The sequence below is a fragment of the Salvelinus sp. IW2-2015 genome, linkage group LG11, assembly GCF_002910315.2.
Source record: "Salvelinus sp. IW2-2015 linkage group LG11, ASM291031v2, whole genome shotgun sequence".
Classification (NCBI taxonomy): domain Eukaryota; kingdom Metazoa; phylum Chordata; class Actinopteri; order Salmoniformes; family Salmonidae; genus Salvelinus; species Salvelinus sp. IW2-2015.
In genome coordinates this window covers 14,131,925-14,147,311 of record NC_036851.1, presented here as the reverse complement: position 1 = coordinate 14,147,311, position 15,387 = coordinate 14,131,925, and the positions used below count along the sequence as shown (strand labels likewise).

General features: G+C 44.0%; 2 protein-coding genes across 6 annotated transcripts in view; one reads left to right on the top strand and one right to left on the bottom strand.

Moving 5' to 3' along the window:
- Positions 1–220: 220 nt before the first annotated feature.
- Positions 221–2,930, top strand: LOC111969855 (PRA1 family protein 3-like). Its single transcript, XM_023996182.2, has 3 exons — positions 221–492; positions 2,142–2,359; positions 2,487–2,930. The coding sequence occupies exons 1-3, from the start codon at positions 314–316 to the stop codon at positions 2,663–2,665; spliced, it is 576 nt and encodes a 191-aa protein (XP_023851950.1). The 5' UTR covers positions 221–313; the 3' UTR covers positions 2,666–2,930.
- A 6,143-nt stretch (positions 2,931–9,073) lies between these two features.
- Positions 9,074–15,387, bottom strand: part of frmd4ba (FERM domain containing 4Ba) — a 65,285-nt gene continuing 58,971 nt past the window's right edge. For 3 of the 5 annotated variants that reach the window (XM_070445546.1, XM_070445547.1, XM_070445548.1), the window contains 7 exons: positions 15,039–15,267; positions 14,728–14,784; positions 14,443–14,590; positions 13,614–13,778; positions 12,645–13,390; positions 12,264–12,414; positions 9,074–10,595 (listed from right to left, as the gene is read on the bottom strand). In XM_070445546.1, the coding sequence (XP_070301647.1) occupies positions 10,136–10,595; positions 12,264–12,414; positions 12,645–13,390; positions 13,614–13,778; positions 14,443–14,590; positions 14,728–14,784; positions 15,039–15,267 (1,956 nt within the window). In that variant the 3' untranslated portion in view covers positions 9,074–10,135. Of the gene's footprint in view, positions 10,596–11,051; positions 11,217–11,605; positions 11,874–12,263; positions 12,415–12,644; positions 13,391–13,613; positions 13,779–14,442; positions 14,591–14,727; positions 14,785–15,038; positions 15,268–15,387 lie in introns of all 5 variants that reach the window. The other 2 variants (XM_023996177.2, XM_023996179.2) reach the window with 2 other exon arrangements.

The following is a 15,387-nucleotide window of genomic DNA, read 5'->3' as shown; positions in this document are numbered from 1 at the left end:
AGACAATAATAAATGCATTTCTATACCTTCCAAAATATTTGTTTACGCCGGTGGGGTAGTGCCAAGATGGAGGCGAGATGGAGGCGAGTTGGCTTCAAAATAGTGCCTTAGAAAGTCATCTAGTGTGTATATAAATAATTGGTTTATATACATCATTGGTTGACTGGTTGGTTTGAAAGCTATCGCGAGAAATGGAAGGGGTATTTTTTCATGACATTTGAGCATAATCTTCCTTTTGCTGTAGCCAGAAATACTTTATGCAGCCTACAACAAGCATATTAATTATATTTCATAGTCTTCATACAGTAGCAAAATGGCCAAGGTAGAACTCACACCGCTGAGACCCTGGGACGATTTCTTCCCAAGTTCTGACCGATTTGCTAAACCAGACGTGAGAGATTTACCTAAATGGAACAACAGGGTTGTCAACAACTTGCTTTACTATCAGACGAACTATTTGGCGATGGCTGTCATGGTTTTCCTTATTGTGGGGTAAGTAGCATGAGACGCTTTCCACAATTTCTATCGACAACATAAAATATCTGGAAATCTGCTTTACAGTAGGCCACCATTACCTAGTCTATTCATCTATGTTAACTCTAGCCATCACCTTAACTGTTGTGTTGACGTCTATAAAAGCTGCAATCTGGGATTCGTTTTTGAGCAAAATGACAGCCCCGCCACTTGTTTTGGTATAGAGGCCTACATTATTGGTGCTTCTTGTTTTTTGTTGTTGTGAACAATGGAGTACATGTTGGGTTATGATAGGGTAAAACAGTTGCGCTAAAAGTTGAGGCATACATTCTTAAAGAAGAATTTTCAATGGGTAACCTATGACCAATGAACATATTCCCAGATCCAAGATTGTACTTTTAACTGATGCCAGCCTGAAATTAAAGTGTTGGGTATCATTTGTGAATTATGGGTGCAGAGAGACTCACTTTAAAGTCTAATCATAGGAGCTTCCTGCCATGTTCATTTCTACCAAAGCATATGTTGGCATTTTGTAATTTCTTACAATTCATCTGAATGAGCTTTCTCCAACTATTGCCATGTCTGAAGATTGGCAGCATGATACGGCTATATCTTGGCTAATGCCAAGGGAGACTGAGTGCATGATTGGTAAAACAAAGTCTCCAGACCTATTTTGGGCATAGAGGATGTGGACACGCTTCACAGGTTGAGAGACTTGTGTCTTGCATCCTCCTGAAACTCGACTTGCAAAGTCTTATTGCAAATGTAGTTAAGCTTTTCTGTTATGATGTTCACATTTAATTTCACAATCACTTTAGAAAATTGATATAAAGGCCTTGCTAGTGTCTAATTTCTTCATTTGTTTCTAGAATTGCTCAGATTTGACATTGTTATTTCACAAATGGTGGAACATAGATGTAACCCGTCATGACTACATGACTAACAATTGATCACAAAAATGACTTAAGAGGAAGAGTTTCCACTTAAGAAATGTGGAGTTAGGGTTTCTAAAAATAGTCATATTTTGGCTAGACCTACTTGATTATGATGACACACTGTTGCTATGGTGGTCAGCTATTAAGCCCCTAATCCCTGCTCACTTATCAGCTGCTGTTCTAGATAACAGGAATATGAGATGAATAGAGCACAGAGAGTAAGCTGTCCTTAATAAAATAAATAAAAATAACCGGGGGTTGGGGAAAGCTCACCATTTGAGTCTGAAGATGTAACGTCAGAGAGTCGTATGATCTAAAACAACACTCTAGAATATAGTCTGAGACAAACTATTGGGAATTCTAACATCCCTAACATTGCTTCATAGGCTATGTCAAAACTACTTGCTGTTTAAAAGTTCCTCTCATCCTTCATTAGGCCATTTTTTTTGCCAGTTATAGTAAATGTTACTGCTTTGTAATCTTTTGATGATGTAGATTCACTTCAGTAACACGTCACCATAATCTTTGAAATTGCTCTTATTGTGATTATTAATTAATAATGTTTTGTAGAAATACAAATTTTCATTAGAAAAATTTAAGTCATGTTGATGTATTGACAGTCTTTCACCACTAGATGGTATCACTGACTACAATGTATGAAAGCTCAACTCTTCCACACTGTTCCAGCCAGTGTATGATCCTACCCGTTCATTATGTTGTGCTTCCCTGCAGGTTCCTGAACCCTATGGAGATGTTCATGGGCATGGCGGTGGTGTCGTTGGTCTTCCTGGGCTCAGTGTGGGCTGGAGAGAATAAGGCCATGATCAAGGACTTTAAGAGGCAGAACCCCACATTATTTGTCATGGCAGTGATGCTTGCCAGCTACTTCCTCATGTCTCTCTTCGATGGCGTCATGGTCTTCATATTTGGGATCACGTTTCCTCTTCTCTGTACGTTATTTTTGTATTAATTGTTTCTTTTAGCCTACACTTCATTATGTCATCACATTAGTTCTAGGCAGAGAGGTGTCATGCAAATTTAAGAGTATTAATCTGCATCTATTTCTTTGGATTTCAGTGATCTTTGCACATGCCTCATTTCGCCTTCGCAACATGAAGAATAAACTGGAGAATAAAATGGAGGGGGTGGGGCTAAAGAAGTCACCAATAGGTATTCTACTGGATGCACTGGGCCAGCAGGAAGAGAGTCTGCAAAAGATCCAAGAATTCCTGGAAGGAAAACTAAAGGAAGGATGAGAACTCCACACAGACACAGTCCCTGTGTTGTCGTAGGTCCCCTATCAGCCTCCTTGGCCTCTGACCGGATGGGAAAATATTCCTTTGCACACCCCCTTTTAACGTGCAGTCTCATTGCATGCAGTCAATGTTGAATAGGAATGATTGTAATACATCTCAGCTTGTTTGAAAACTTCAGCTAGAAACCGTATTGCCTATTGCACATGCAAGTGTATGTGTGTTTAGACTAGAGAACATAATTGCACATGCAAGTGTATGTGTGTTTAGACTAGAGAACATAATTGCACATGCACCAGTGGTAATGTTGTGTTAGACTAGAGAACATAATTGCACATGCAAGTGTATGTGTGTTTAGACCTAGAGAACATAATTGCACATGCAAGTGTATGTGTGTTTAGACTAGAGAACATAATTGCACATGCAAGTGTATGTGTGTTTAGACTAGAGAACATAATTGCACATGCAGTGTATGTGTGTTTAGACTAGAGAACATAATTGCACATGCAAGTGTATGTGTGTTTAGACTAGAGAGCATAATTGCACATGCAAGTGTATGTGTGTTTAGACTAGAGAGCATAATTGCACATGCAAGTGTATGTGTGTTTAGACTAGAGAGCATGTGTTGAAAACACGCGTTAGTTTAACCTCAGGATATTTGTTACTCCACCCAAAACTTGTCAGGGCACTTTTTTTTTTTAAAGTAGTGATGTCTGCATCTCAATAGTTCACACGTGAGTCTTCCCCATTGAATGGATTTGTGTGTGTAGTTGGGCAAGTGTTTCCAAACCCTATATGCAATATTTATACAACTTATTTATATTTTGTGACTTTTGTAAATATAAGGAGTGAAAATATTGTGGCGCTAAAAGCAAAACTGTGACCGGACTGATTGAGGTCACTTGGATTGAAAAATAAACAGAACTATGTTTATTGTTCCATAGATGAATTCACAATTTATCTCGCAAATTAAGCAGTAGGGAATTAGCTTTTTAAAGTGCTGTGCATTCTCCCTTTTATTGATGCAAACATTGCAATGTGAAAATGCTGATTTGTGGAGAGTAGAACTTTACTACCTGTACTTTGCKACTAAGCTTTACTACCTTTCTTATTGGTCTCAGTCCTCAGAAGATCTGGAGGTGTTTAATCTATGCTTAATTATTTTCAATTAAGAGGAACAACTGACCGGCTTGGCTATGAAGGAGAAATTGTGAAATCACTGTAAATTATTAGTTGTGAATTTTTGTTTTCAACAAGTGTTAAATAAATACAGTACCAGTCAAGTTTGGACACACCTACTCATTCAAGGGTTTTTCTGTGTTTTTACTATTTTCTACATTGTAGAATAATAGTGAAGACATCAAAACTATGAAATAACACAATCATGTAGTAACCAAAAAAAGTGTTAAATCAAAATATAGTTTAGATTTTAGATTCTTCAAAGTASCCACCCTTTGCCTTGATGACGGCTTTGCACACTCTTGGCATTCTCTCGGCATTYTCTCAACCAGCTACACCTGGAATGCTTTTCCAACAGTCTTGAAGGAGTTCCCACATATGCTGAGCACTTGTTGGCTGCTTTTCCTTCACTCTGCGGTCCAACTCATCCCAAACCATCTCAATTGGGTCGAGGTCCGGTGATTGTGGAGGCCAGGTCTCCTTGGTCAAATAGCCTTTACACTGCCTGGAGGTGTGTTTTGGGTCATTGTCCTGTTGAAAAACAAATGATAGTCCCACTAAGCCTAAACCACATGGGATGRCGTATTGCTGCAGAATGCTGTGGTCGCCATGCTGGTTAAGTGTGCCTTGAATTCTAAATAAATCACGACAGTGTCACCAGCAAAGCACCATCACACCACCTCCATGCTTTACGGTGGGAATCACACATGCGGAGATCATCCGTTCACCTACACTACGTCTCACAAAGACACGGCGGTTGGAATAGAAAGTCTCACATTTGGACTCATCAGACCAAAGGACAKATTTCCACCGGTCTAATGTCCATTGCTCGTGTTTCTTGGCCCAAGCAAGTCTCATCTTCTTATTGGTGTCCTTTAGTAGTGGTTTCTTTGCAGCAATTCGACCATGAAGGCCTGGTTCACGTAGTCTCCTCTGAACAGTTGATGTTGAGATATGTCTGTTACTTGAACTCTGTGAAGAATTTATTTAGGCTGCAATTTCTGAGGCTGGTAACTCTAATGAATTTATCCTCTTTTCTGGATTGACTGACCTTCATGTTTTAAAGTAATGGTGGACTGTCATTTCTCTTTGCTTGTTTGAGCTGTTCTTGCCATAATATGGACTTGGTCTTTTACCAAATAGGGCTATCTTTTGTATACCACCCCTACCTTGTCACAACACAACTGATTGGCTCAAACGCATTAGGAAGAAAATTAAATTCCACAAATTAACTTTTAACAAGGCACACCTGTTAATTGAAACGCATTCCAGGTGACAACCTCGTGAAGCTGGTTGACAGAATGCCARGAGTGTGCGAAGCTGTCATCAAGGCAAAGGGTGGCTACTTTGAAGAATCTCAAATGTAAAATATATTTTGATTTAACACTTTTTTTGCTTACTACATGATTCCATATGTGTTATTTCATAGTTTTGATGTCTTCTATTATTCTACAATGTAGAAAATTGTAAAAATAAAGAAAAACCCTGAATGAGTAGGTGAGTCCAAACTTTTGACTTGTACTGAATATGTTTCAAGCAGAAAATCATAGTTCCTGTGCCCAAGAACGCCAAGGTAACCTGTCTAAATCGCCCCGTAGCACTCACATCTGTAGCCATTAAATGCTTAGGGTGTTTTTTTCTCACTGAATTCAAAGGTTTATTTAATAACAACATGGGAAAGAAAGTAACCTGACATTCTACGCTAATAAAAGGACCAAACAAAAGAACCAAGCCAATTGTGTCCTAATAAACTATATGAGAGATATTCAATATTGTGAATTTCATAATTTCATAATCAAATGACCTTTGAACAAGCGTTTGATTTAGAACTTCAAAGGAATGTGGGATCCTAACCTATGTCCCATCAGCATTCACTCAGCGCCTCACCCTGTTTTATCTCCACAGTACCTCCAGGGTGATGGATGGCCTAACTTTTACCTTCTCTCCACTTGTCCCAATGCTAATCAATAGGCTGCAGTAGATTATAGTGAAGAGCGGAATACTGCACAGTCAGTGACAGAGTGGATTCATCTGCAGTCACTCAACGCCAAACTTCTCTGGATTGCTGTGTCAGCTACTTTGGCCTCTCATAGGCTCACATTGGAAATTCATTTCAAATCATGAAGTGATCATTCTATTGCACTTACAAGCCTTGGAGAGAAAGTTTTATGATTTACATAACAACGGTGTCTTTTTTTAAGGGTGTGTGCGTGAGAGCGATGGAGAGAGAGAGAAAGATAGACAGCAGGAACTGATGGCCTGGGTGTACTCGGGTGCAGTGTTTTAAGTGTGAGTGGTAGAGAGAGTTCAGCTGCAAGGCCTTATCGGTCCTCTCAGAGAACTGCACAAGTGTGATTTATGTCTCCTGCTGCGCCACTTTTCTTTCATGCAGACAACATTGAGCAACCTGGGAGCACACGAACACACAAGCCCCAGCGGCAGTAAACTCAAGTAAAGTCTCAGAGCAGAGAACACGGTGGAGGCTGTTGTTCTCTCCCCTCCAGCTTTTGTGCTGATTTACACAAACATGTCTGTTGTGTGAAGCAGCTCGTCCAACAGGCATGTGTTTGGTGTATTGCCTCCTGATCTGAACAGATGTTTAGTGAGGCTTTAAGAACATACGTGTTACTCTGGCAAGGAGCCCGGTGAGGAAACATCCTTTGTGCTGCCGACTCTCCCCAAAACACATGCATCTTTGCTGTAGTGTGTTTGGCATATTTTGAACAGGGATTCAAGAAAGTATTTCCTAACTAGCCATTACTGGCAGACCATGACCAGTGTAATCCTCCCTATCAGGCTTTTTAACTTTGCTGTGTGAATGCATTTGACCACAGTTTGCTGACAGCACATGTAGTTTTGTATTTACCATTTTTTGGGCTGTTGTGTTCTCATGTGCTGTTATGGGTTTGGGGATGACAACATCTGTCTCTTCTTGTCGTTGTTGGAACAAGTCAGTCACTGGGCATGAAATGGAGTAATTCAGCATAATGCAACATTCATGAAGTCAGCTCATCCCGGCTCACGTCAACACTGTCAGCTGGCTGTGCATGCCTTAATTCATCATGCCATCAGAACCCTGTATCAGTCGGTCATATCCCACATGAGACCACTTTAACCTGCAGTGCTATGAGACATCTACCCTATATTACTGTTTCTTCATGATCTCACAAACAATAACCCCCCCCCCCAGTTTAGGTACAGAACACTGATCCAGCTAACCCCTCAACTACAGGTCAGGAATATTGCTCCCTGAGCAGAAGTAAGACCTGCTGCCCTGAGGCGTGATGACCCATTATCATCCGGATTGACAGCTGCTTTACCCTGAGCAGGGTAAGCAGCAGGCAGGGTCTAGCTAACCACATGTCTGCACTTGATATCAGGGGAGTGTCTTTGTGGTCTATAGACACATACAGTAGCCCATTGTTTATGTAGTCTTGTGTCAGCTGGAACAGCCGTCGTGATATTCCGGTGCAGCTGTTGTCCAGGGAGGAGGTGGAGAGGGACTGGGGAAGACAGCTGTTGTCCAGGGAGGAGGTGGAGAGGGACTGGGGAAGACAGCTGTTGTCCAGGGAGGAGGTGGAGAGAGACTGGGGAAGNGACTGGGGAAGACAGCTGTTGTCCAGGGAGGAGGTGGAGAGAGACTGGGGAAGACAGCTGTTGTCCAGGGAAGAGGTGGAGAGAGACTGGGGAAGACAGCTGCAAAAGTATGTCTCTCTCACGCTCTGTCTTGGGTAAACTCAAGGACCTGGAACCCTCCGAAACCTCCCCAGAGTTCAGTGGCGTTAAGAGCCATAACACTCCAAGGAGGGATACACAAAGCAAGCTGGTGAACTGTAGCCTCAATAGTAGGGTCAACAGTGGTGGAATGGTAGCAGGATATACTTGAAGTGCTGAGAAATGTGTGCTGGCTGGCTGACTGAGGGAGGAAAAAGGTGAAGGGTCACATTCTGCTCCATGTTTTGTTCCAGAATCACACTCGCACTAACTACATGGACAGAGTTTTGACTAGTAAGTGAAGTGAACCGTTGCAAAATGTAGATAGAAATCTAATGAATAGAGCAGACTCCTTTCCCTATTCAGCATGACCATTATATATGTACTTCTGCATTTCTTTTTGAATGTTCTTCAATGTTGTACCCTTATGAACAGGCCCAGGTTTAGAGCAGTTTACTCTAGCTTGTCATATATGGGAAGGGCAGTGGGTGTCAGCCTTTAAACAAACTGGTTTGTCTGGTTTACAACTTCTGCAGACACATAACCAGCGACTACACAGTGGTCAGAAAATGGAGCTGAAGCAGCCTAATTGAGTCTTAAATTCTGAGGCTAGCAACAGTTGTTAACAGCTATGACAGGTTATACTCTGCTACTCTGATATACTCGTTGTCACATTGTCATATTTCACCCCAATAAGTTGCCACTAGCAAGTGCAGGGGGATAGATATACACTGTGTACAAAACATTAAGGACAACTCTTTCCATGAGACTGACCAGGTGAATCCAGATGAAAGCTATGATCCCTTATTGATGTGACTTGTTAAATCAGCTTCAAATCAGTGTAGATGAAGGGGAGGAKACTTTTTAAGCCTTGTGACAATTGAGACATGGAGTACGTGTGCCATTCAGAGGGTGACATAAGTGTAAGAGCCGTTTGAAAAGACTGCCTGAGATTTCCGTCTGTTTTGGTGGGATGGTGTTATGGCCTGCCTGGTGACCTCACCAGTCGGTAAATTAGTTAATAGGCCAATAAAAAAAGTTCCAAACCTCTCTGCCAATAACAGTTCGTTTTTGGTTTTCTCCTCCCCACTCAGAGCACTCCCAGACAGTCCTAGAAAAATTCTTACATGAGAAATTGCTCTTTGATAAAAAGCTATTTTTGTTTCTTTTTGACCATTTTAATTAAAAACAAATCACAGTAAGGTACTTAATTGTTACCCAGAAATGATTTGATATAAAACAGCTGCATTGGAACTTTAAAAATAATCATATTATTGTCCTGAGCTCTAMATTCATAATTTTAAGTAAAAAAAGCATTCTTTACGGTAAAACCCAATGAACTAATTACACTGGCTGAACGGAGACRATTTAATTTAAGTGCTTGATTAAATGGATCTGGATTTAAATCCTCTTTTACTGAATCAGTTACTGGAGATTTGTAATTTTCAGTTATAACGGTGTTTCTCATGACACATAATAGCAACCATTTTAGAGAGTAAAACATGAATGAACTGAGGATATAGTTCAAAATGTATGTTTTAATTCAAATGCATTTCAATTATACAAATAACTAAGAACCAGCTTAATATTTGATTGTTTACTATATATTACATGCTTCTTAAAATACAAAAAAAAAGCTCTAAAAACAGACAGAACCATACAATCTATTTACATTATCAACAGGTACATACAAATTCCTTCTTGAGAGGAATGGAGAGCACCAGTCCATTCCAGCATGGGATGCAGTAAGCATAAAAAAAATCTTGTATCGACAAAATTAAGCCCTGTAATAGACTTAGGATTAACATCACAGTCATTGATAAAGTGTTAACATGGTCTTTGAAGGTATAAAAGCCGACACGGTTGAGTCTTTAATGGTTAGACTGAAGCGTTTGGAAGTAAAGATGATAAAATTGCTGAGAATGAGAGAGGTCCAAATACTTGTAAATGGCTGGTGCAAAAAGACTGACCAACAAAGAATAGCAAAGGGCTGTACATAGCTACAAACAACGCTACCATAGAATGGGCTCTGGAAACTGGTAGAGACTGGAGAATGTTTCAACAGGTCACCATTGGTAGGCATCCTTACACTCAAAATCCAATTTCCATCCTTAATTTCAACATGTCATTGTTTGAAAGATCCTTCATTGTAATGGTGAGCATACAGCTTCCCCATATATTGGTCACGCAGGACAAGTCATGTTCATTGTCCTCCATCCTCCTACTGTCATCCCAGCCCCTCAGACTAATCCAACCAGCCACAACACCAAGTGCAACTCAGTGCGCAACAAGTGCCAACACTAGCAATCCAGAAAATTCAGATCAGGTGACCGTGTTGTAATTCTGCTTTCAGAGACTATGACTGTATGCAGGTAGACCCACTTTAGCAATTCCGTGTAGGAGAACTCAAATCAGCTGTACATCGACTTTAGGTCATTCCCTGTGTGAATTCCATAGTGTTGTTATTTGATTCTTTGGGTCCCTTCTTCCATCCAGAAAAACAGCTAAGTGCAGTCCAAGGCACATGAAAGTGTCACAAAGTGGAAGTTGACACAGTTCATGATGGGTCTTACCGCTAGACTATAGTTCCAGGTTTGGAGGAGCCCTCGTGCCAGTAAAGTCGCGGGTCGTCTGGATCCAAGCTGCAGTTTGTTTGGCTGCCGATATACGGATCTGTTTGGCTGCCGATATACGGATCGGTTTGGCTGCCGATATACGGATCGGTTTGGCTGCCGATGAATGGATCGGTTTGGCTGCCGATGAATGGATCGGTTTGGCTGCCGATGAATGGATCGGTTTGGCTGCCGATGAANTGAATGGATCGGTTTGGCTGCCGATGAATGGATCGGTTTGGCTGCCGATGAATGGATCGGTTTGGCTGCCGATGAATGGATCGGTTTGGCTGCCGTTGAATGGATCGGTTTGGCTGCCGATGAATGGATCGGTTTGGCTGCCGATGAATGGATCGGTTTGGCTGTTGTTGAATGGATCGGTTTGGCTGCTGATGAATGGATCGGTTTGGTTCACATCTACATAGGATCTGCAACACATACAGGATACAAAACAGGTTAGGCTAAAAATAAACAAAGCTGGTAACACAATCCAAGCAAATAGACATTTCTCACTGGTGGAAAGTAATTTGAATAATTTAACCCTGGGATGTTGATTGGTTGGGATACAGTGCTAGAGAAATGAAAATGGACAATTCTATGCCGGTTTGAAAATGCCAAAATGAGTTTGACCCAGGATTAAACTTTTCTCACACCTAAAAACAAAGCAGATGCACAGAACAACAAGCATGAAACACACAGCATTCAGATATCCAATAGGCAGGGTCACATTTTCTTCCACATATACCACCACTTCCAGAGCTGCTACCCCACCACCACCAACAGTGGACACCACCATGAGTAAAGAGTAGAAGAACTGCCACGTACAAAATGAGTCCCCACCAACACCATAGCATCTTTGTGGGTAGTTTGTTTTTTTCTCTCACCCTTTCTTTAGTGCGGTGCCTTTGATTAGGCGGTTTCATTTCGCTGGTCAGAACTCAGTACCATGATAGGCACCAGCGTCATACATCTCTAATGACCCTGGAGCCCATGCTGGCCCCGGCTCCAGTCTACCACAGCGCCTCCACTCATACTCAGCTGGGGGACATCTGTGCACGAGAGGATCAAGGATGAGTGATAGCAATAACGGAGAGGGAGGAGGCAGCTTAAGTGGTGTATGTATGCCTTTGCACACCCCATAAGAGAAATGTGACCGCTGGATGACAATTGGAACTAGTATGGCAGCTGAAAGAGATGGCAGACGTAAAAAACAATCCTAAAAGCCATGCAGTTACCAAAGAGCGAGAGACAGAGAAAGAGAGAGCGAGAGAGACGGCTCAAACAAACAGCTTTGATACGCATTGAAAAAGAGAAGTCCAAGGTACAGACCAGGACGTTTTTAGCTCACTTAAAAAAGAAAAACAAGCAAGCAATGAAGTCACGCTGAGGGCAGACTGATAAGCAAAACCACAGACAGGCCTGGTAGCTGGTTACTTACTACCATCATGGGCTACACTTAGCAAAGGAGACTTTACTAAGTATCTGGCTTCTGGAGCTGTGGGGCTGCTGCATGGGGACTAGAGCCCTGGCCTACCAGCCCTGGGCCCAGCCGGAGCCCACAGCGAGGGGAGGAGGAAGAGAAGGGGGAGGGGAGGAAGGAGGAAGCAGAGGAAGAGCTGGCAGGGACAAAACCACAGCATCTCTGGCCATCAGGGCTGTACCAGGAACCCTTAGAGTGCTGGGAGGAGKAGGAAGAGGAGCCGTATCTATGAAGAGAGCGGTCCAGTGGACAGTTAAAGCAGGAGGAACCACCATTCGTAATCCCAGTAAGAGGAAGAGCTGACCATTGGCTGCACAGACAGACGTTATATGCTATAATCCAATCCAAGCAGTCATGCTAATTGGCTTGTGACTGAGGGAGCACCAACTATCAAAGGGTATTGTAAACGTCTGGGACATATCATGGTCAGTAAGGGAGCTTAATGTCAGCCACACAGGCCACAATGGTGTGTGACTGATAAACCAAATAGCAGCTTAATATTTTCCAGCAAGCATCCATTCACCATAATGACACAGTATTGATTCTTAGGGCCATGTTTAAGTAGGATCAGGGAGATCTAATTAAGTAAGAAGCTGAAATGGSGCCAGGAGCTCACCTGCTGTAGGCGGGGTGGTGAGCTGTGCCGTAATGTGCTGTGCCATAGGAGGGGTAATTCTGCTGCACGGGCAGGGGCGCGTCGTACTCTACCATACCGCCACCCAGGTGACCGGGCCGGCCTCCTGCTGTAGAGGACTGATGAGACGAGACTGGAACAGAAACAGGAAGAAAGTAAAGTTAGAACAGGATGACATAGCTCTAAGATATAGAGTGCTAATGAGAGACTGAAAGTTAGCGTTTGTCAACATGCACGAACGCAGAGTTGGCGGAGGAGTGGGCGTTTTGCGCCGCTCATACAAGTGAAACAAAATAATTGCCTTTGAATAACAGACTGGATGCRAGTGATGTGAGAGGAGAGACTTTGGCATGCTGTCTGTACCTGAGGAGTAGGACATGGTCCTGCAGTAGGGAGCTGGCATGGTCTGGTAGCCCAGGCTCTGATGGGAACCCCTCTGATTGTAGTCATAGGCCTGTGGCTGCTTGTGGCTTGCGTTGCGGTGATACCAGCCTCTCAGGTGCTCCTCCACCAGCGCCTTCTGGATGTTCCTGGTCACGTGTTCCATTCTGGGCGGAGCGTGGCGGTTCCTGGGCGGCCTCAGCGTGGCGTAGGGGTTCTGGGCCATACTGTCCGTCTCGTCATCACCATAGCGACTGCTGTACGCATCATGTCCGTGGTAGGCCGGCGCTGCGTTGTAGGAGGGGTGGACGTTGTAGTGACCCTCCAACTCGTTGTGGTACATGTAGACGCCGTTAGAGTAGRGCTCTGGCTCTGGGTAGCCCGTCACGTAGTAGGCCGTGGTGGTGGGTCGCGGTGCCCGGGGGGGCTGGTATGTGTTGTAGCGGGCGTCAGTCTGTGCCAGGTTGGGCATGCTGCCCGAGTTGGCATAGACGTTGCCCTTCCTGCCCCGCCGTCGGTCCCTAGGGCGGTGGGTATGGTTCCCGGGCGCCGTGTACTCCACGCTGGACTGGCTGGTGTAGGATGAGCCGTCGTCCAGGAACTCCGTGCTGTTGCTGCGGCGAGCCAAGACGGACGCGGGTGCCGGAGGCGCAGTYTCAACCAGGAACTGAGACTGGGACTCCAGACTGCCACTCCGCTGGCGGAAATGCTGAGGGCCGTCCTCCGACCTGGGAATAAACAACATTAGAATAGGATCCTCGGTCCTTTTCATATCAAATAAATATGGAAAACTGTGTCACATCGGGTTACAATACGTTGTACAGAGAACAACACTCTAGACAGGAGGTTAGTCTAATTGGGGCTCATGGCTGGTGCTGAGACAGATGTGGTGAACATCAGGAGGCAGCTGTGTATGCGAGGCGTGTATTGGGACATGGATGCCTGGCCTACCTGATCTGGGTACTGCTGTAGGCGTTGCGGGTGAGGAGTGGAGTAGGAGGCATGCTGCGTGCGTCACGCGGCTGTCTGGAGGCAGGCTTGTAAGGGCTGATGTGGCTCGATAAGGCGTCCGCGTGATTGTAGTGGAACGGTTCCCGGACTTCGCCATCATTTAATCTAAAGCACATAAAAACAATGCTTTTTCACACACTTGACTTCCTCAGGGTGAAGCTTTTATCGTGGTAACACAACCTCTGCGTCTCTACTCAAAAAAACAGAAAAAACGTGCCGCGTTTTCATTCAAAACTTTCCCCTGGGTGACAGTCATTTCATAGCTCATTGATCTTTCTCTTCATGGAACGGTAAACAAATAACATTACAAAAACAGTAGCTGTATGAAACCTACATGAACCACTGAATTCTGCTCTCCTCTCCCAACAGCATATCATCCATGTCATTTGGTAAATGTTCACACAGTGAGCAAATGCATTCAAATTCTGAACGTTTCCAGAGAAGCTCTCTGGTCCCAGACTGCTTTTTTCCCCCCTCCTTGGGATTGTGGTCTGTTCCTTAGCAGGCAGAGACATGCTTACTGCAGTCTATTTTTAAACGTGGAGCGCGTTTGGGCTGATAAGAGGAGATTGTGGGGGCAGTAGGAGAGAAGGAGGCGGCTGGTAGGAATGCAGGCGGCCCTCCCTAGTTCTCCTGTACAGGTTTATACTGGCTGCTGCTATGGCTTTCTGGGCCCCAAGAATAACTGCAACACAGAGACTGGATAACAAAACAGCCCAGAGCCAGTAGGGCTGAAGCCACTAGCCAGGCCCGTGCCAAGTAAGCCTACCTGCTGTTGGTGCCGAGGTCCTGGAGCTGGTTGTGAGCTGAGGCCCGTCGATCAGACTGGTAGTGGAGACTGAGGGTGTCTGAGTGGTGGGGCCGGGGAGAGTACTGCACCGAGCGGGACCGTTGCCTCTGGTCTCCCAGATCCTCATCTTAAAACACACACAGGGGAAGGAACTGTCATTGTCATGGTCTGCTAAGAGCTATGGGGGATGATACAGAGGTTTAGCTAATGTATGCATGCATGTATGTATGCATGAATGAATGATATAACCTCCGCAGCACTCACCATCGTCCAGAGTAAGGCTATCGGACAGGGAGCTGAGTTCGGCGGGGTTCACATCATCTGAGAAAAGGGGAGAGACTAAGGCTTTAGACATGCTTGTTTTGGGCTTTTCATTAGAAGCCATTAAATAAACAAATCCACATCTGATAAAAATCCATCGCCTGAAGTCTAGTTCCTTTCCGACTAATACAGACAAGGTGCTGATGGCAGGATTTCTGATCTCTGACTCCTCTGTAAGCTACACTAATATAAACCATGTTTTCACTGTGACAGTTTGTGATGTCTGCCGGCTGATATGGCATGGTGTAGGCTACCTGCTATGATTATTGATGCTCTCTGGGTGGGCTTCTTGCCCGTCTTGACCCTGTATTCGTTGATCTCCTCCTCAATCTCATGCAGCTTCCTCATGGCGTCCAGGTAGTTCCTCCTCCTCTTCTTCTTCACTGTCTTACAGAGCTCAGCCTCGTTGGCCAGTTTCTTCGCCGCCTCCACGATCTTCTGCTGCAGGGCAAACCTGCTCTCCAGGTTCCTCAGGTGGGGATCCTGCCGGACAACACACAGTACAAACTGAATTTTACACACAGACGTGCAGAACAAAGTCTAAATATATGATTATAATATTTCACTACAATGTCAATCAAGCCCATGATTTATTATCTAAAA

Coding starts and splice junctions, on each gene's coding strand:
- LOC111969855 (XM_023996182.2), top strand. CDS start 314: ATGGCCAAGGTAGAACTCACACCGCTGAGACCCTGGGACGATTTCTTC. Junction 493..2,141: donor ATGGTTTTCCTTATTGTGGG/GTAAGTAGCATG, acceptor GCTTCCCTGCAG/GTTCCTGAACCCTATGGAGA. Junction 2,360..2,486: donor GATCACGTTTCCTCTTCTCT/GTACGTTATTTT, acceptor TTTGGATTTCAG/TGATCTTTGCACATGCCTCA.